We start from the raw sequence: 19,591 nt of genomic DNA on the forward strand, positions 1-19,591 counted from the left end.
AAGAGAAAAACACAAATGCATACTGCAAAATACAACAATACACACATTTAGCACAAAAATACAAAATACAAAAATACATACATTAAAAACTAATAATAAAAAGAAAAGGCACATATAAAAAAACACAAAAATTCCTTCTTTCTTAATTTTAGAACTTAAATTCACATATTCTCCTGACTTCCTCGCATCCCCCGTTCTTGTATCCCTTTTCAAAGTTAATTCAGCAAATTCATAGCCCGTTAATTTACCTGTTCTTGGTTTAATCTTAGTTTTTATCTTGTTGCTAGAACCCCCACAATTCATTTCAATCTCATCAACATTCAGAAACTTTACAATATTTCTGCAAATAGATTTTGAATTTCCCCCAATCTTCTTCCACTGAGTCTTCTTCCTGGTCTCGGATTCTGCTAGTCAACTCCGCCTTCTCCATGTAGTCCATTAGTTGCATCTGCCATTCTTCTTTACTAGTGTTAATTCTGTCTCCTTCTGAAACCTCTCTCTCTCTGTCGGTGTCAAGTTTTTCTCCAAAACCTTAGTTTTTTGTTTTGTTCAGCTTAAAACCTGCCACTTGACCAAAGTCCTGGATTACTTCTAAAGCCCTCTTGGTGCTAGATATCGGCTCCTGTAATGTCATCACTAGATCGTCTGCAAAGGCTTTGAGCTTATATTGTTTAACTCCGACCTGGATACCTTGAATCATTTGGTCCCTTCTAATCATATTTAGCAAAACCTCCAGGACCGGAATAAAAAGCAATGGGGAAATTGGGCAACCTTGTCATGTCCCTTTCTCAATTTTAAACTCTTCTGTAACCATATTATTTACTATCAATTTAGCTTTTTGTTCAGAGTATATCGCACCTATACCATTTTCAAAGTTCTGACCAACCCCCATCCCATGAAGATTTTTCTTCATAAAACTCCAGGAAATGTTGTCGAAGGCTTTCTCCGCGTCTACAAAAATCAAAACTGCTTTTGTATTAATGTTCACCTGCAGCTTTTCTAGAATGTCAATTACATTCCTTGTATTGTCCGATAAGTGTCTTCCAGGAAGAAAGCCGGCCTGGTCTTTATGTATCACCTCTGCCAAAACCTTTTTCCAGTCTTCTAGCCAAAATATCTGCAAATATTTTGTAATCCACATTAAGTAGGGATATGGGGCGGTAATTCTTTAGTTGTGTCTTTTCCATCTCAGTTTTTGGTATAAGTGTGATGTAAGCTTCTTTCCACGTCTCTGGTGCCTTTTTCCCTTCCATAATTTCATTACAAACCTCCTTCAAAGGTTGAATTAAATAGTCTTTAAGAGTTCTGTAATACTTGGAGGTTAATCCATCAGGCCCTGGAGATTTGCCCAGTTGCATATTCTGAATCGCGCCTTCCACCTCTTGTTCAGATATTTTAGAGTTCAATAAAACTTTTCTTGAGAAATTTTTTGTAATCCATTTGAGTTCAGAAATTGATCAATTTTAGACTCAATCTGCGGCCCTTGTGTGTAAAGTTGTTTAAAATATCTCTGGAAGCAGCTTCTAATCTCCTGTGGTTTCTGTATGTTCTTTCCATCCACTTCAAGATTAGTGATCGTATTTAGTTTTTGTCTCTTCTTCAACTGCCATGCTAATAACTTTCCACATTTATTGGCTGATTCAAAAGTCTTTTGTCTCATCTGTTTAACTTTCTATTCAATGTCCTGGTTTATCATTTTCATATATTGTACTTGATATAACTTAATTTCTCTCAAAATCTCTTGGGATTTTGGTTTAAGTCTCATTTTTTTTCTCTCCTTCCCTTATTTTCTCCAGGATCTTCTCCTTTTTCTCATTTTGAGTTTTCCTTTTTATTGCATTTTGTTGTATCAAGAACCCTCTCATTACGGCTTTGCTTGCGTCCCAGATTATTCTTTTTTCCACTGTGGTCTTCAAATTTATCTCAAAATAGTCTTTTATAGTTTTTTGGGCCTTCTTGGTGATTTCTGAATCTCTAAACAAGGCGTCGTTCATCCTCCATCTGAAGGAACCAGTAAATATTGGTTTCACTTCCATCTTCACAGGGTTATGGTCGGAGCAAGTTTTTGGGCAGATTTCCACTTTTTGAATCTTAGGAGCCATTCCTGTAGTTACCCAGATTTGGTCAATCCTTGTCCAGGTCTTTTGGGCTTCAGAAAAGAATGTCCCCTCTTTACCTAGGGGGTTCTTAGTTCTCCAAATGTCAATTAAGTCCATATTGTCTGTCAATTCAAAGAAGGTTTTCGGTAGTCTTCCATCTTTTGTCACCACTTGTCTTTCTGATTTATCCATATTTGTCGATACCACTCCGTTCATATCTCCCAGCATAATGATGTTATAGTCCATAAAGTCCAACAATGTCTCATGTAGTTTCTTATAGAATTCTGATTTCCCCTCATTTGGTGCATATATTCCTACTATCAAAAATTTCTCACCTTGATATTGTATTTCAATAGCCACAAATCTTCCTTGGTCATCCTTAAAAACAAATTTAGGTGATAAATTTTCTTTTGCATAGATCACCACTGCTCTCTTTTTAACTTTGTCTGATGAGATAAATTCTTGTCCTGGTCTTTTGTTGATTAAAACTTTCCTATGTGTTCTGATTGCATGGGTTTCTTGCAGACATATCAAATCCAATTGTTCCTTTTTCAATAGATGAAAGATTTTTTTCCTCTTATCAGGGGAGTTCAAACCTCTAATATTCCAACTTAGTATCTGCAGAGACATTGTGAGATTATTATGTGTCTCCTCCAACTGCTCCCAATTCTTGTTCTTGGTCTGTTGGTAGTAACACTTCTGGTTTATCCAGTTCCAATGGTATTTTTGCCAGGTCCAAAACTCCTGGTTTTAGTTTTGGTTCTTTTCCCTCTGCCTCTTTTTGTAGATTCTCCTCGTGGTCCTTCAGGAATCTCTCTTTATCCTCCTCGGATCTTATCTTCACCTTTTTTCCTCTGTACGTGAACGACAACCCCTGGGGAAATTCCCACCTGAAAATGATGCTGTTTCTTCTTAACAAGTTCACCGGGTCTCTGTAGTTAGCTCTGAGGTCCAATAGGTGTTTTGGGATATCTTTAAAAATTTCTATTCTTGAATCTTCAATTTCCAGCGATTTCTGGTAATGTAGGCCTAATATTCTGTCTCTCTCCTCCTTTGATCTGAGTGTAATCAAACAGTCCCTTACCTTGTTCTTCCTACCTTCTTTATTGCCTTTGCCAAGTCTGAAGGCTGTCAGTATCTTAAAATCCTTTTCTGAGTCCAGGCCCCAAAATTCTTCAAACTCCTGTGTGAGGAATTCACACAGTTTGCCTTCTTCGAGTTTCGGTACCGCCCTAATTCTTAAATTTGCCTGTTTGTCTCTCAATTCAAATAAAGACAGTTGTGCCTTATGGTCTTCTAGTTGTTTATTGATTGGTTGTAATTTTCCTTCTACCACCAGCACCTTCTCTTTAGCCTCATCAGCAATTTTCCTTGTCAATTTAGAGTCCTGCAATAGGCGGTCAATCGCTTGAGTATTGGAGCTAATAGTTGTAGTGTTTAAGTCAATTTTTGTTGACAGTTTTTCCAAAGCTCCAAATATTTTGTCTAAAGATGCATTTAGTGTCTCTTCAGGGCCTGTACTTTTTGCACCGAACTGCCCAGTATCTTCCTTTTCAGGAGGTGCCACTACGGAATGTCTTCATTGCTGATATCTAGTTTTTGGTCTTGTAGGCTGGGGTTTTTCCTGATCCATTACTTTGTTTTTGAAACCCCAAGGTCACTCACACAGTTCAAGCCTCTTTTCTGATGGGGAAATTTTCCAGCCAGCTGTAATGGAAAAACCCCAGCTATGTCCCAGTCCTCCTCTAGGGGAGCACCTTAGCAACAATGTTACTTTCAGCAAAGATGTTACTTTTCCAGGCAATTTTCCCAAAGGCAATCTTACCTTTATAGCTTTCACTTTCCAGTAAAGGCAACAATTCAATATAAGGCAACAGTGTCCAACTCACATGCAGAGTATTCACAAGTAGTAACAGATGTTCATAAACGGTGCAACACTTTCTTATTGTCTCTGGCAGACCAATAGCAGGGATTAGGCAGTGGTCTTTCCCTCACTTCTTCCTTAAACCCAGAAATTCCTTTCCCCCCCTCACTTCAAGAGGGGTTCTTGTGTCTGGCAATGAAATTTAAAGTCCTTTCCACTTCTCCAGCTCTAGCTTCAAAAGTCTTTGCATTGATCTTATCTACAACAGCGGAAGATGGACTTCCTTTTTACATCTTCCCGCTTCAGAGTCAAATTTCCTGCGTCGATCAAAGGCGAAACGACCCTTTGAACTCCCAATTTTAAAAATCTTACTCACGGGTTGTATTTTGTAATCCGAAGTTTCAAAGGAAAAAGGTCAGCGCACTCCAGCAACAGCTGCGCGGCTTTGCTTCGCAGAAGTAGCGATTGACTCTCAGTGCCGCGCCACCCCCATTCCTCTCCGGAACCCCTCGCGGGGTCCCTTTACCAATGGGGGGGCGCTTCTGGCACCCACCGAGTCCCACGGCCGCAGGCGGTTTTTGAAAGGGTCTCCGCTGCGCCGTAGCGGACAGACCCGGTTCCTGCGGACCTTCCCCTTCCAAACTCAGAAGGAGACCGCCATTACCGTTGGGGCCGCCTCCGGAAGTAAGATCCCCCCCCAAATCAACCATTCTATGTAACACTGATGATGTTGACCGGAGCATCAGTCAAATCAGGACTTCCGTGCCTGACAATCCAAATCTGTAAAACTCCACCCTGAGCTCACCAGCTGGCCTCGGGTAAACCAGGCTTTCACTCTCCGCCTCGATCTCCCCATCGGTATTATGGGACATAATAATACTGATGTGCTGTTACAGAAGGCTTTGAATATGTATTTACTGATTGCATTTATCTCCCACCTTTTTCTCCATGGAGCTCAAGATGCCTTCTGTGGTTCTTCCTAATTTAATCCTCACGACGACCCTGAGAGGCCCAAGGAGACACTGTGAGCCTCATGATGAGGCTGGATTTGAAGGCTGGTCTCCCATTTCCTGGTCCAGGACCTCAGGCTCTCATACTTGGAAGTGCTCTTCCAATGCTCAAAACAAAACATCAGTCAAATGAATGTTTATGTTTTGCACAAGAAGTCCTTTCAAATAATGACAATTTATTTTGAAGTGCTATTCCAAGGCTCAAAACAAAACACCCGTCAAATTAACATTTCTGTATTGCACTAAGAGTTCTCTCAAATGATGAAAATCTACTTCCCTCTCTTTTGCACAGGTGGATCTCCATTGTGTGGATTCTTGGGAGGATTTTGCCTGGCCCCAAGGACTGTGAACTGTCCCTCTGGAGAGATTACATGGGTCCCCTGTGGTCCTAATGCACGCTGCTGTAGGAGTAAGTTGTATCCATGACTTGGTGGTCCCACTCGTGCAAATGTTGGCTAATTTTTTTTTTTTTTTTTTAATCATATTTATTAAAATTTCCAATAATAACAGAATAGGAAAATAAGAAAGATAAAGGAAAGAAAGAAAAAGAGAAACTAACTTAGACCCTTCTTTTCATAACCTTCTTTCTGGGACTTCCTCCTTCCCCTCCCGATTGTATTCCCCTTTATCCAAGTTGGTTCCACAAGTTCTCATCCCCAATTAAACCTAATATATTATACTCATAAACCAATTTAAATTTACACCATCTTAGCATCACTCCTCGTCTTATAATAGAACAAAATTTTCCCCAAGATCCGCTCTCATTTCTTCCACGAGTTCCCCCTTTCTAAAAAAAAAAAGAAAAAACAGAAACGTAAAGTATCTAAGTTATAAAGAATATAAGATAGAAAGTATAGAGAAATTCAAAAAGTTGGTTACAAAGCCTTTGGATTCTAAGGTTCCCCCTCCCTTCCCCGGTTTTGATTCCCCATGTCCATTTGTCTGTATGTTGTCGGCCTGGAGATCTTAAGTCCACAGCCAAATTTATCTCAGTCCATCATGCTGTTTTCTTCGGATTTGATTGTCTTAATGATGTTTAACGTCGAAAATCCAATCTAATAGAGGCCTTTAATTTTCTTTAATCTTTTGTTGCTCCTCCCATTATTCTTTCCGTGTCGTATTCAGTCATCTACTCTTTTATTTCTTGGTTTCTCAGGTTTCTGTCTTGTTCAGCTGTCAAAACATTCTTGTTCCAAAATTTAACGTCTCTACAGAGGTTTGTTATTCAGGGACACAGACTTACGTCCAGTTCCTTTCTTGCTTCAATGGAAGATTCTATTGTGTTATAGTCACCTCTGTAGACAAAATAATATTTCAGTTCTGCAGCTTTCCCAGGAGATAAGACCTTTACACATCCCAGAGTAGTTTTCCACATACGACACTTGTAATGTCCCAAATCCCCTCTAGAGGGATTACAATAACTTTGTATCCTCTAATCCAAAAGTCAATTTGTTGTTTCTTTTTCCCGACAGTTTATATCCATATTTATATCAAATTGTAACAAAATTAACCAGCAAAGAACTTGTAGCAAGGTCCTCTTTATAATTTCCAGTTTTGACAGCTCCTTTGACAGCTGTCAAAATCTCCATCTCTCTTCGCCAGGCTGTCCGAATCGCCCCGGTTCCCAGGGGGGGGGTTGCTTTTTCCTCACCCTCGACTCCTCTCCTCCAGCACAGTTCTTATAATTCACATCGTGGAGTTGGTAATTTTTATCATCAATAAGCTTCTGAATAGATCTTGGTTTCTCAGTCCTTGTTTTAGCATGTTTACAATCAGGGAGGGGACTGACTTCCTTTTTTGGATCCCCTCCCGCTCGTGCCAAATCCGGAAAAATTTTTCTTTTTTCCTCCTTTTAAACCCGGTTGCCCAATTACTCACGGGTTGTTGATCAATTGTCCGAATTTCCTTTGGAAGAAGCCAGCGCTCTCCGCCGAATGGCATGCGGCTGCGCCCGGCAGGGGAAGCGGAGGACTCAAAGCACCACGCTACTCCCCGGCGCCCGATCCGTAGCCTTTAAAAAGGCTCTTTCACAAGCCGGGAGAGCGATAACGGTGCCAGCCGAGTCACCATGTCCACGGGATCCGTTCCCGTGGTTTCTAAGGGTCCCCGCGTCGCCGGCGCTGTAGGACCCAGCCCCTGCCGAGCAGACTCCCTCCGGAGCTCGGAGGGAGTCCGCCATTCGGCGATGGCGCCAACCCGGAAGTCCGCCAAATGTTGGCTAATTTTTAATCCTGTTTGCTGATCTACACTCTGCGACTTCACTGGAGAAAGCAGGGCTTTGTTTGTGCTAAAGGAAATAATCACTGATCAGTATATGGATCAGAGTAGCAGATAATACGCTCAAGGTATATTAACCCTATTTTTAGATGTCTAAATTTGGATTCAGTTTTGATGCAGCACTTCTAGGTTCTGCATCTTCTTTTAAGCATTAGAGCCTCAAGGTTTTCATCTGTGCACAGGGTATTTTGATGCCACAGATGTTCATATGGGTGCAAACTGTGCAAGCTGCACTTCCCATGGTCAGTAAAAAATGGCGGCTCTGATCTAACTCTCCAAAATGTTAAGACAGCACTGAGTAAGAAAGGATGAGCCAGCAGTCTGCTGCTGCTGCTGCAAGAACACATATGTGATTTGGCAACAAAGAGTCCCATTTCATTCTGCACTTTCCAGACCTCAACTGAAGTACAAAAATGCATCACAATATCCAGTAGACCTGGAGCTGGAAACCTCATGGTCCAAAAGGACCCAAACCAGGAGAGGAATTCTTGAATGCCAACAATGGTGATAATTACGGGTAGGTAGCTGTGTTGGTGTGCCGTAGTCAAAACAAAATGAAAAAATTCCTTCCAGTAGCACCTTAGAGATCAACTAAGTTTGTTCTTGGTATGAGCTTTCGTGTGCAATGCACACTTCTTCAGATACACACAATGGTGATAGTTCATTCTGCCTCTTAGAAATACTGAAGAAATGAATTGAAAAGCAACTGCAATCTGAGGCTGGAGATGAGAAATAATTTAATAGATCTATTCTAGACTGTGATGGAGTCCTCAAAGCCAGCAGCTGCCAGCAGCCCATCCTGATATTCAGGATGGGCCAGGAGATGTCTGCACTGATCTTGCAAATTCCTCTGAGAGCTCTTCTGGGGCTGGGCCTGCATGTCCTCTTCCTTTCTGCTACAGATTCCTTAAATGTTCCATTGAGTCCTTCCAACACTACAATTCTATGATCCTCCCTCATCTCCTGAAGGTGAGCAATCTGACTCCAGGCTCCTGAAAGTGCAATCGATTACAGATTTCCTTCATTCTTTTTTTCAGGAGGACAATTATCAATGTAAGAGGAAAGGGGGGGTTCTGCCAGGAGGAACTCACCAAATGCTGCCCATCTGGTCTAACTCTTCCGGCTTACTGTGGCTTCAATGCACAATGCTGTGCCCTCGAGTGACATCAGTGAGCAGCCCACATCCATCAGTGTGAATGCCTGATGGCTACACTGATTCTTCTGGATCTTTGCTTGTGTAAGTGGTCCTGATCAATCCATTTGTGAAAGCAGACAATGAAATAAAAATCAGTCTGTTCAGATGATCATCTAATTAAACGTATATTAACCTGCAAATCTAAAATTGTATTTTTTTCATTTTTTAAAAAAAAGCATTTATATGGCCCACCTCCAGAGGAAGCGCATCATATCTGCCCAAGATTCCTCTTGACTGAAGTTCTCATCCCTGTGTTCCAGGAGGAGATAACTGCAGCCACTGCTTTTCATGCACCCAGGCAGAGCTTGGGTTCCACTGCCAAGTTGGTTATGTGAACACGGGTGGGATAGGCTGAACTCAACCCAGACTGGAGCCATGACCTAACTGGAGCTGATTATTCAGGAGCCACTGCCTTGTGGATGCCCATAGGTCACTGAGAGTGGTATTTAATGCTGCTAAATGCACATCAGGTTTATTGATTTCTATGGGTGTACTCGGAGTAGGACTCGGAATTTTCTGAAGGGGTGTTATGTGGAACTTTGAGAAGGAAAGAAGGAACTCAGGGAGGTGCCAGGGGGAGGTGGGACTGAAGAGTTGGGAAGGGCTATTGCTGCATAGTGATCAAGATCCCTGACTCAATCATTGATCTGGGTCTTTCTTTTCAACTTTAATTTACATACATTAATTCATAACATAGCCAACTATAATTGCAGGTGCCAATTAAAATAAAATACAAGCAGAAAAGGATATCTGACGTTAAACACATAGGAACACATATCCATGCCACTTTCAATTTGTTTGTTTATACATTTCTCTCCCAACTTTCACCAAGGAACTCAAGGCGATGTACATCCTTTTCTCCCATGAACCCATGTCTCTCAGGTATTAGACTAATACCACGCTGGTGCCGTTGCCCTTAGTTCCTTAGTCACCACTACCTAAAAGGCCCTCTGCCTGCTTCCCTGTAATTTCGCCTCTCCCAATGGAGGAACTGCCAGAAGGTCCTTGGAGTTGGACCTCCGTGTCCGGGCTGAATAATGAGGGTAGAGATGCTCCTTCAGGTATACTTCCACAATGGGATTATTGACTGGTTTGGAAGACTCCAGGGAGGAGAAAGAAAACAGCAGTGGAAAGGATAAACAATGTTAGGAAACCAGGTTGGGGCAGGGGGTGCTGAAATGGACTGAGGAAAGGGTACCTTTTGTTGGAAAACAAGCCTCCTAGGGAGAGGCTGGCAACTCTCCCAGACTCCTGGCTTGTTTACCAGTGATCTGCCCTGGCTGCAATCCCTGCAAGTCCAGGATAGATCTCGATAGGCGACATTTCCCAGTGTGGAAAATGCACACCCCTCCCTCCTTGCTTCCCTAGCAGGGAAAGGAGATAGTCAGAAATCCTTTTACATCTCTTTATTTCTGACTTTGCAGCACTACAGAAAACATGTCCGATCAGTTCAGACTTCAGCAAGCAAGTGACAAAGACTTCCCACACATACGCAACAGGAAGGTCTCATATTACACTCAGAAAACAAACTCTTGAAGCCTGTGAACTTCCGGGAAGATTCTTTCCCACAGCTAGCCACATCATGTGATGTTTTCAAGCTACCAGTTTGCAGCTGCGTTGCCTTCATATCGTAACACCTTTGGGGGGGGGGGAGGTAGTGTTGGTGGCTACCTTGAGTGGGCTCAGCTCATCCTCATGCTGCTTATAATTTCCTCCCCCTCTCCCTTTGGCTTCAACCCACGCAGAATAAACCAGGGCTTGTGGGAATTGCAGTTCATGGATGATGGGAATTGTAGTCCAGCAACAATCGGAGGGTCACAGGTCCACTATGCCTGATATCAAGACAAGATTGCTTATCCATCAACAGTCCTGATTCAACTGGGACATCACAGAATTACAGAAGCTATCCCAGTTTCTGATTGGCTGTCCCGGTTTTTGTGCTGAGCTCCCTTGCCAGTCATCTGGCTCTTGTGAGCTTGTTTTCGTCTGCCTTGGAGGGTAGGACTGTTGGGATACTGCCAGGGAGATAAAGTCCATCATGGCCCCCCCAAGCAGGCTGCCGGATGATCCATCAATCTCTGGTAGTCACGCAGTATGAGCTTTTAGCGACACGAGTTTCCTGGAAATACCTTGCCACATTCCAGGGCTCGTGCACACTCTTTATCAGCAGATTAGGCACAGCAAAAGTCGCACCCAGGCGAGCATTATCTACAGACTTTATTCAGCGTTGATCAGAACAAAGAAAGACATGACTGTTCTGCGTCAGTGTCTTCGACAGAGAGATAAATCGAAAGCAACAGGAAACATAAACATCCTGTGAACAGGACATGCGCAGACTCTGTGACTCACAAAACCTGCTCCCTTTTAAGGTGGAACTGAAATATCCTAACATCCTCCCCCTTTCCGTGTAACCTGTAGTACCTGTGGTTCAACCCAATTGCAACCTTTGTGCGTAAACCTTAAGTTGTTCTCTGTTAACAACCTTAGACAACAGATCAGCAGGAATTTCATTTCCTGGCATGTAGGACACCTGAATGAGTCCTTTCTGAATACACTCTCTTGCACGGTGTAGCTTAATCTGCAAGTACTTGGTTCTTTGCTTGCAACTCTCTGAGTTCAGCAAAGCCAAACACGATCTATTGTCTTGATATACTTGTACAGGACATTTCACAGACACCCTGATGTCCTTAAACAGTTGCATCAACCATTCACAATCCATGAGTGAATACAGCTATGTCGGGTCTTGAACATCTGGCAATGAAGTTCAACTTGTCTAGAATGCATCTGTACAGCATTGTGTCAGAAAACGCTTCAGCAGTACTGTCTACCTGGTAACCTGTCACCATCGGTGTCTCTGCTGGGTTTGCATCAACCAAATTCAACCTGGTTAATACATCAGCAATTTTCTGTGTTTGGTGTACCAGAAAATTAACTGCTTGGTCCCTCTCCACCTGTAGAGAAAGATAGTTGGATACCTCACCAAGATCCTTCATGTCAAAGTGCTCCTTCAGCTGAGCCAGGGTGCTTTGATAAAAAGCCTGATTCTTCCAAAACATCAGAAGATCATCAACAAAACATAAACAATACAGTTTGTTTTGCTCCTCCTCCTTGACAAACACACATGGATCAGCTTTGCCCTGGTGAAAACCTAGAGAAAACAACGTCTCAGTGAGTTTTGTGTTCCAACACCTGGCACTCTGCTTGAGACCATATAAGGATTTCTGCAGTTTACAGACCATTCCCTTCTGTATCTGCATCCCGTCAGGTGGAAGCATAAACAGCTCCTCGTTCAAAATCCCGTACAAAAAAGCTGTATTAATGTCATGGTGGGAAACATGCAGTTTCTCCTCCGCAGCAATCTTGAGCATCAGCCGAATGCTCTCATATTTGACTGTGGGTGAATAGGTCTCGTGGTAATCCTGTCCTGGTACCTGTGAAAAACCTCTGGCAACCAATCTGGCTTTGTGTCTGACTACCTTGCCATTCTGGTCTGTCTTGGCCTTGAAGACCCATTTGCTGCCAACCAGTCTCATCCCTGGGACTACCGGTACCAGTTCCCAAGTTTGGTTCCTATTCAAGGAATCAACTTCAGCCTTCATGGCACTAAGCCAAGGCTCAGCATCTTTAGAGGTTAACTCCTGAACCTCTTTGAAGCTTGAAGGTTCCCACACCTTCTCTGAGCTACTAAGAACAGCAGTTGCTGTCTTAGCAAACTCATCAGCAAATCTCTTTGGAGGTCTGCCCTTCGTGGCCCTCTCAGATCTGCATACTAGACGCAAGTCTTCTGGACTCATCTCCTCTTTCTTAGGAGAAAAGTGACCAATGGTGAACAGTGGTTCTTCCAGTTCATTGTCAGACGCATCAGATGGTCTGACTGAGGCCTTTGCGCTCTTGTAGTCTGCTGTGTCATCACTGTCACTGACACCTGCAGCAGCGCCGCCCACTGAACTGGAATCCGAACTCTGATCATCATCATCTTCATCATCATCATCATCCTCAGCAGCTTCCTCAGCTTTAGCTGTTTGCTTGACATCACCTTCATCCTCCTCTGGGTAACTCTGGAAAATTCCCACATTCCCCCCCCCACTTAGGATTGTACTCAACACTCCTTGTGAACTTAATGGACTTAGAGTCAGTCATCCATACCCTGTATGCACCTTTTTCGTACCCCATGAACAACCCACGTGCCCCACGCTTCCCAAGCTTGTTGCTTTGTGGGGTGTGTACCCACATGTCAGAACCAAAGATTCTCATGTGCTTGATGTTGGGTTTCTTACCAAACATCTTCTCATAGGGGGTACAACCAATAGGTGATGACAATCTGCGATTAAAAGTGTAAACAAAATTCGCCAGAGCCTCCCCCAAAAACTTATCAGGGAGATTGGCATCATGCAACAAGGTTTTCATTCCTTGCAGCAATGTTTGATTAGCTCGCTCCGCAAGCCCATTCATCCATGGCGATCTGGGCGTTGACAAGTCATGATGGATTCCCTTCTCAGTCAAGAAAGCTTCAAACTGCTGAGAAGTGAACTCCCCGCCCTGATCAGTAAAGAGACAGCCAATACGTTTACCGTGAACATTCTCCAACCAAGCACAGAATGCCTTGAACTTTGGAAATGCTTGCGATTTCTGCTCGAGCATAAACACATGAATGTACCTGGAAAAAGAATAAAAAAGAATCCAGTGGAAGCGCATCATATACCGGTATTTCCAAGATCCCTCTTGACTGAAGCCCTCTTCACCGATTCCCAGGAGCAGATAACTGCAGCCAATGCTTTTCATGCACCCAGGCAGAGCTTGGTTTATGTGAAAACGGGTGGTATAGACTGAACTCAACCTGGACTGGAGCTATGACCTAACTGGCACTGATTATTAAGGAGCCACTTGGCGCTGTGGGTTAAACCACAGAGCCTAGGGCTTGGCGATCAGAAGGTCAGAGGTTCGAATCCCCGCAACGGGGTGAGCTCCCGTTGCTCGGTCCCTGTTCCTGCCAACCTAGCAGTTCAAAAGCATGAAGTGCAAGTAGATAAATAGCTACCGCTCCAGTGGGAAGGTAAACGGTGTTTCCGTGTACTGCTCTGGTTCGCCAGAAGCGGCTTAGTCATGCTGGCCACATGACCCAGAAGCTGTACACTGGCTCCCTTGGCCAATAAAGCGAGATGACCGCCGCAACCCCAGAGTCGGTCACGACTGGACCTAATGGTCAGGGGTCCCTTTACCTTTACCTTTTGGTTGTCCATAGGTCATTGAGAGTGGTATTTAATGCTACTGAAGGCCCATTAGGGTTATTTATTTCCATGGGTGTACTCTGAGTAGGACTATTGCTGCCTAGTGATCAAGATCCCAAGTTCAATCATAATTTGGATGGTTATGTGGGAGCCGGTTGAAGTTAAATCCTGTGAAGACAGAGGTTCTTTGGCTGGGTCGGGACGATATGGGATCGAGGGGTGGCGCAATTAGTGCCAGCACCATACATGAAGAGTTTGGGTGTAATCTTCGACACCTCCCTTTCCATGGAGGTGCAGATTGCAGCTATACCAAAGGTGGCATTTTTTCATCTCCGCCAAGCTAAGCAATTGGCTCCTTACCTCTCCCGCCCTGATCTTGCCACTGTAATCCACGCCACGGTCACCTCCAGACTGGATTATTGTAACTCACTCTATGTGGGGCTGCCCTTGAGACTGACCCAGAAACTCCAGCTGGTGCAGAATGCCGCAGTGAGACTCCTTACGGGGTCCTCACCGTGGAATCACATTCACCCGGTGCTATACCAGCTGCACTGGCTCCCAGTGGAGTACAGGATCAGGTTTAAGGTGCTGATTTTAACCTTTAAAGCCCTATACGGTCTAGGACCCTCATACCTACGGGACCGCCTCTCCTGGTATGTCCCACGGAGGACCTTACGGTCTTCAAACAAAAACATTTTGGTGGTCCCGGGCCACAGGGAGCTTAGGCTGGCGTCAACCAGAGCCAGGGCTTTTTGGCTGTGGCTCCAATCTGGTGGAACGCTCTGTCACAAGAGACCAGGGCCCTGCCGGACTTGGCATCTTTCTGCAGGGCCTGCAAGACAGAGCTATTCCACCAGGCCTTTGGCCAAGGCACAGTCTGACCCCCTCCTTTGGCCATCCTCACAGAACTCTAGCCCAATGGTTGCCATTAATCTTATTTGAACTGATTTTATAATGAAATGATTTTAGAATGCTGTATCATTTTACTGTTGTTAGCCGCTCTGAGCCCGGCTTTGGCTGGGGAGGGCGGGATATAAATAAGTTGTTGTTGTTGTTGTTGTTGTTGTTGTTATTATTATTATTATTATTATTATTATTATTATTAAACTTTAATTCACATATATTTATTCACAACTTAACAAAGTATGATTACAGATGTCAATTAAAATAAAATACAAGCAGAGAAGGATATCTAGAATTAAATGCATAGGAACACATTTCCATATGAATTCCAGACACGAACAGATAATATTGAAAAGTTTCAAGTAACAAAAATGGCTTTACATTCTCCTATGTCTTCTTACTCCAGTACATTATAAAAAAGACTTCATTTCTTGGTTAATACATTATCTTGCTGTCTGCCCTCTCTTGTTCTCATCATATATGAAAGCTGTGCAAACCATGTCCCAGATTTTAATTATTCATTATCTCATGACTGGTGTTCTCACCCCCCCAACCCAAATTTTGAAATTCTGGCGGCAGCACACCCTCCAACATTCCTCAGTTGACATTAGGGACCTTCAGTCCACCCCGACTCTTCTCAATCTTTGCCACCCATTCTCCCCGTGCAGAACATTTCCTATCAGAAGAACAATGGGACACAGCACACATGCCCTCTACCATCCTGAAAAACCACAACCCCTTAATCTTGACTTTATTCTACTTTATTCTTTGGTAGATTTCCAAACAGAAAAACACACACACCAATAAATAAATTTTAGAAAGGGGAGTGATTAGATGCAGATGAACAAAGTGTCCCGTCCCCTCCAGAAAATAAAAATAAGTCAGGTCTCTTTGTGCTCCACTCTGCTCCCCCTTTCTTCCTACCCAGGCAAGAATTTTGCTGGATATCACCCACGGTCCTTCCTTCTCTTTTTCAAACAGTCGGAGGATGAATGGCAATTCTGAAAGGTTACAGGAGAGATAATGATAGGACAAGTTAGTACAGATAGTTCGAGGTGTACCAGGCAACTCCTACAAGGAATATTCAGCACAATTAACTAGGTTAATTTAGGGGGAAAGGGTGGGCAGAAGATTGACGCTGGGGATGTACTAAAGGATAGCGATTGCCTACACCTTGCAGGTGCCCCACTGCAAAGCAGAGACCTTTATTTTATTATTATCACACACTTGTATAAATAACTGGAACTTCTCAGCTTGATTCATCACCGACTAGCGTCCTTTCTGCAGCAGCCTCGAGTTATCAGAGGGAGCTTCAACCATGAGGTTCCTCTCCCTTTTTCTTCTTCCCTTGCTGTTGCTGGCCCTGGCCAGCCAGGCTGAACAAGGTAAAAAGAAAAAGAAAAAGAAAAGGCTCAGATTTTTTAAAAGTCTTTCGTATATGGTAGACTTGTAAAAGGGTAAAAGAGTATTGGGAAATGATCCATAATGAATTGAATTTGTTTTTTCTAAAGTACTTTCCCAATAAAACCAGAGTCCTTTCAGTTGGGGATAATTCAGACTGAAATTCCCAGGTGTCAAAAAAGGTTATTTATGTATGCCACTACTGCGGGCTGTGTTTTGTTAGCCCCCAAATGGAAAACAAGTGAGGTCCCAACCAAAGAAGAATGGCAACTTAAATTGATGGGACATGCACAGCTTGCAGATCCAACTTATAAAATAAGACAGCAAGAAGAACATTCGTTTAAAGAAGATTGGAAAATGTTTATTGAATATACAGTATGGGGGGAAATTGTGTACATTTGAAAACGTTGGCAGCAATAAGATAAATTCAACAGTGTAAATAAGTTATGATGGATGTACTGAACGGTATAGTTAATGTAAAATATGCAGGGATTTATGAAGTTGCTCAGATTGATTAAGTGCAAAAGGGATGTTGAGCAAGTTGATAACTCTCTCTCTCTCTCTCTCTCTCTCTCTCTCTCTCTCTCTATATATATATATATATTACTCACTGGAATCTATGAGCTTATGTCATACCCTCCAACATTTATCTGCTGAAAAAAGGGACTCCCTATTCAATAATACTAATAAGAATAAGAATCATAGAATTGTAGAATTAGAAGGGACCCAAGAGTCAACTAATCCAAATCCCTGCCCATACGCAGCTCATTGGATGGGGTTTCCTTAGCCACTCCGGGCGGCTTCCTACATATATAAAAACACAACAAAACATTTTTAAAACTTCCCTGTAGAGGGCTGCCTTCAGATGTCTTCTCAAGATTGTATAGTTACTTATCTTGCTTGCTTGGGTGTCACATAGCTCCATACCCTCCAACATTTCTCTGATGAAAATAGGTATGTCTCGAGGAAAAGCAGGGCATTCTGGGATCAAACCTGAAACCAGAAACCAGGACAACTTCTGTTTGTTAATCTTCAATGAGTATATCTTGATTAGATATACAATCCATATATATGCAATGTTCAGGGAAATATAAATTGAGTGGTTAATTTGGACAATAACCAGACATTGTGCACAGTCACCATGTCTCGTGGACAATGTGCATGTACTCCTTCTGCGAAGAGGGAATTGTGCACAATTCCTGGTCAATATATACAACCCCCCGGCAGGCCTCATAATGACTGAATTTTGTATATTCTTTGGCCATTATGCATAATCCTCAACAGGCCTTATGTTGCCAGTCTTTCACAACTTGAAAAGGAGCTTGCGTGTTGGGAAACCAGGTGTGCAAGCTCATCCCACCAGGATCACCCCAGGATCAACTGCTGCTGAGCAATATTTCATTGGTGGGGTGGGGGTGGGCGCAGAGATGGCAGTGGGTGGGATCAGAGGGCTGGGCGATGCATGGATACATCATCTGAAGTCGGTTTGAAGTCCAGACTGTGATAACGGTTTCATATTTTTTGACCAGGCAATATATTGCGAATCCCCACTCACCAGGTGCTCAGGCAGTTTCTGAAGCCCTTGCCACTGACGGCGCTGGGGGTGCAGGACGAGAAATGCCCCCACTTTACTCCAAAGTAAATGGCTGCTTCCTGCCTGCCCGATTTGCAAGCCATGAGCCCGTGCTGCCTATCAGCTGGCCTTGCAGAGCAGCCAAAGACAAATGCACTTCATGTTAGGCAGCGAAACTGGAGATTTAGCAGGAAGGAAACCATGATCCAGGTCGTACAGAAAGGCAGGTGCCCTGCATTTCTGAAGGGGGAGATGACCTCCTGATTCATAGGCACCAACTCCAGGGGGCCTTGGGGGCCTGGGCACCCACATTTTTTTCCTGTGGGTGTCTGGCCCCCACCCCTGCTGCTGCCGCCTGGCGCTCTGGATCTGGTCTTAGCTAGCAAAAGCAGGAGCCAAGCCACATGGATCTTGTTGCAAAAAGAAACATCTCACTTTGCTGCTTGGGAATCTCCCTCCCTCCCCAGCCAAGCTTAGCTGATTAGCCCTAGGCTTAATCATGTGAGCATGGCGTTTTTTTTCTTTTAACCTTCCACACGGAGGCCCCACTAACCATTTGGTTCTCTATTTCTTCAAGTGGGCAAGGCTTGTGAGAGGATGAGAGGCTTTTGCGTCCATAAGAGTTCACACTGCCCCAGCAACGAAGTACTTCCGTTTGAATGTGGCGAGAAGAGAAAGTGCTGCAAAAAGTTAGACTCAGATGCGTAACCGTGGATAAGAGAAACCGAACTTCACACGGGGGGGGGGACAAAGACTGCTCGATATATGCTAAGGCAGAAATTGTTAAAAGCATTGCATTCCTCTCATTAAATGCCTGTCAGAAATAAGCAGCTGAAGTGTTCATTGCAAGATAGGATTTGGTCCCAAGGATACTGTTGGATGTTCCTGGTGCTCCCTGCTCAGTTCTGAAGTTTCTCAAGCTCCTGGTGGCTTTTGCTATGCTTAGAAAGTTCGCAGCTGCATTTCCGATCAGCTGACATTTCAGTCTTCAAACAGTCTTCAAAGGCAGCCGTGTGTAACACATAGCAGTAGTCTGACCAGGAGTGTGATGGCCTGGGATTCAGACTCTGAGGCTGAACCTGAGGAATCCCAGCCTGCACAGGAGTCCCCGCCTCCAGAACCAGCTGAGCCAGGGCTGGGGCTTGAGCCTGAAGGGTCCTCACCTGTGCTGGATCCTCAGCTGCAGGCACCAGCTGAGTCTGCTCTGGCTCCTGAGGTGATGGAGGACCCATTGCCTGCAGGTGCTCCACTCTCAGCCCCGTCAGAGGAAGAGAAGGTTGCCTCTGGGTCTGGTAACCCTCCAGCCTCTCCTGAGCTGCAGAGGCTCAGGGCAGAGAGGCAGAGGGAACTAAGTTCTCGCAGGAGGACTGCTTGCCTCCAGGCCAGGAGAGGCGAGTCACCTGTGGCCCTATGCCTCGGGGCAGGTAAAAGCCAGCCCCAGTCCCAGGTTGCAGGAGCAACATTGTTGGTAAACTGTTCCTGCCTGCACCCTGTCCTGCTCTTCTGCCAGAGTTCCTGACCTCACGCTACTCCCTGCCTTGAACCCAGCTTCAGCTTTGCCAGACAATCTCCATACCGCACCCTTGACCTCAGACTGGACTCAGACCTCGCCGCACAGATAACCCTTGGGACCAGCACAAGGAGATACCTAGAGTGTGCGTAATCATAGCCAGGCTAGCTCCTCAAAAAAGAACCAGAGCTGGTACAGTACACCACCCTCAGCTTGTGCCTCCAGGGACTGAGCTGGATCCAAAATGATCCCCGGGGTGTGCGCCTGATCCTTTAGAGAGGGATCAGATCTATCCAGAAAAGGTTGAACTCCACTGTCTTGGCTAGATAAACCACCTACTGGCAGAAAACACATGCACTCAGAATTAAAGCATCCCGAGTCCCAAAACTGAATGGATCCCATAGTCCTCCTAGAAGAGTTTGGATTTGATATCCCGCCTTTCACTCCCCTTCAGGAGTCTCAAAGCGGCTAACATTCTCCTTTCCCTTCCTCCCCCACAACAAACACTCTGTGAGGTGAGTGGGGCTGAGA

The 19,591-nt window shown here is 44.2% G+C and overlaps 1 protein-coding gene and 1 long non-coding RNA gene across 3 annotated transcripts in view; both read left to right on the forward strand.

Annotated features, from left to right (window-relative positions):
* LOC309529575 (uncharacterized protein) overlaps window positions 1-15,650 on the forward strand; it is a 64,312-nt gene extending 48,662 nt beyond the window's left edge. For both annotated transcript variants that reach the window (XM_082217943.1, XM_082217944.1), the window contains 2 exons: window positions 5,266-5,382; window positions 15,505-15,650. In XM_082217943.1, the coding sequence (XP_082074069.1) occupies window positions 5,266-5,382; window positions 15,505-15,581 (194 nt within the window). In that variant the 3' untranslated portion in view covers window positions 15,582-15,650. The remainder of the gene's footprint in view (window positions 1-5,265; window positions 5,383-15,504) is intronic.
* Window positions 15,651-15,741: 91 nt separating this feature from the next.
* On the forward strand, window positions 15,742-18,377 carry LOC309529673. Its single transcript, XR_014218280.1, has 2 exons — window positions 15,742-15,961; window positions 18,128-18,377. It is a non-coding gene; the product is annotated as an uncharacterized lncRNA (long non-coding RNA).
* Window positions 18,378-19,591: the final 1,214 nt, after the last annotated feature.

Source organism: Podarcis vaucheri (genome assembly GCF_965113315.1).
Source record: "Podarcis vaucheri genome assembly, chromosome: 3".
In the NCBI taxonomy this organism is placed as follows: domain Eukaryota; kingdom Metazoa; phylum Chordata; class Lepidosauria; order Squamata; family Lacertidae; genus Podarcis; species Podarcis vaucheri.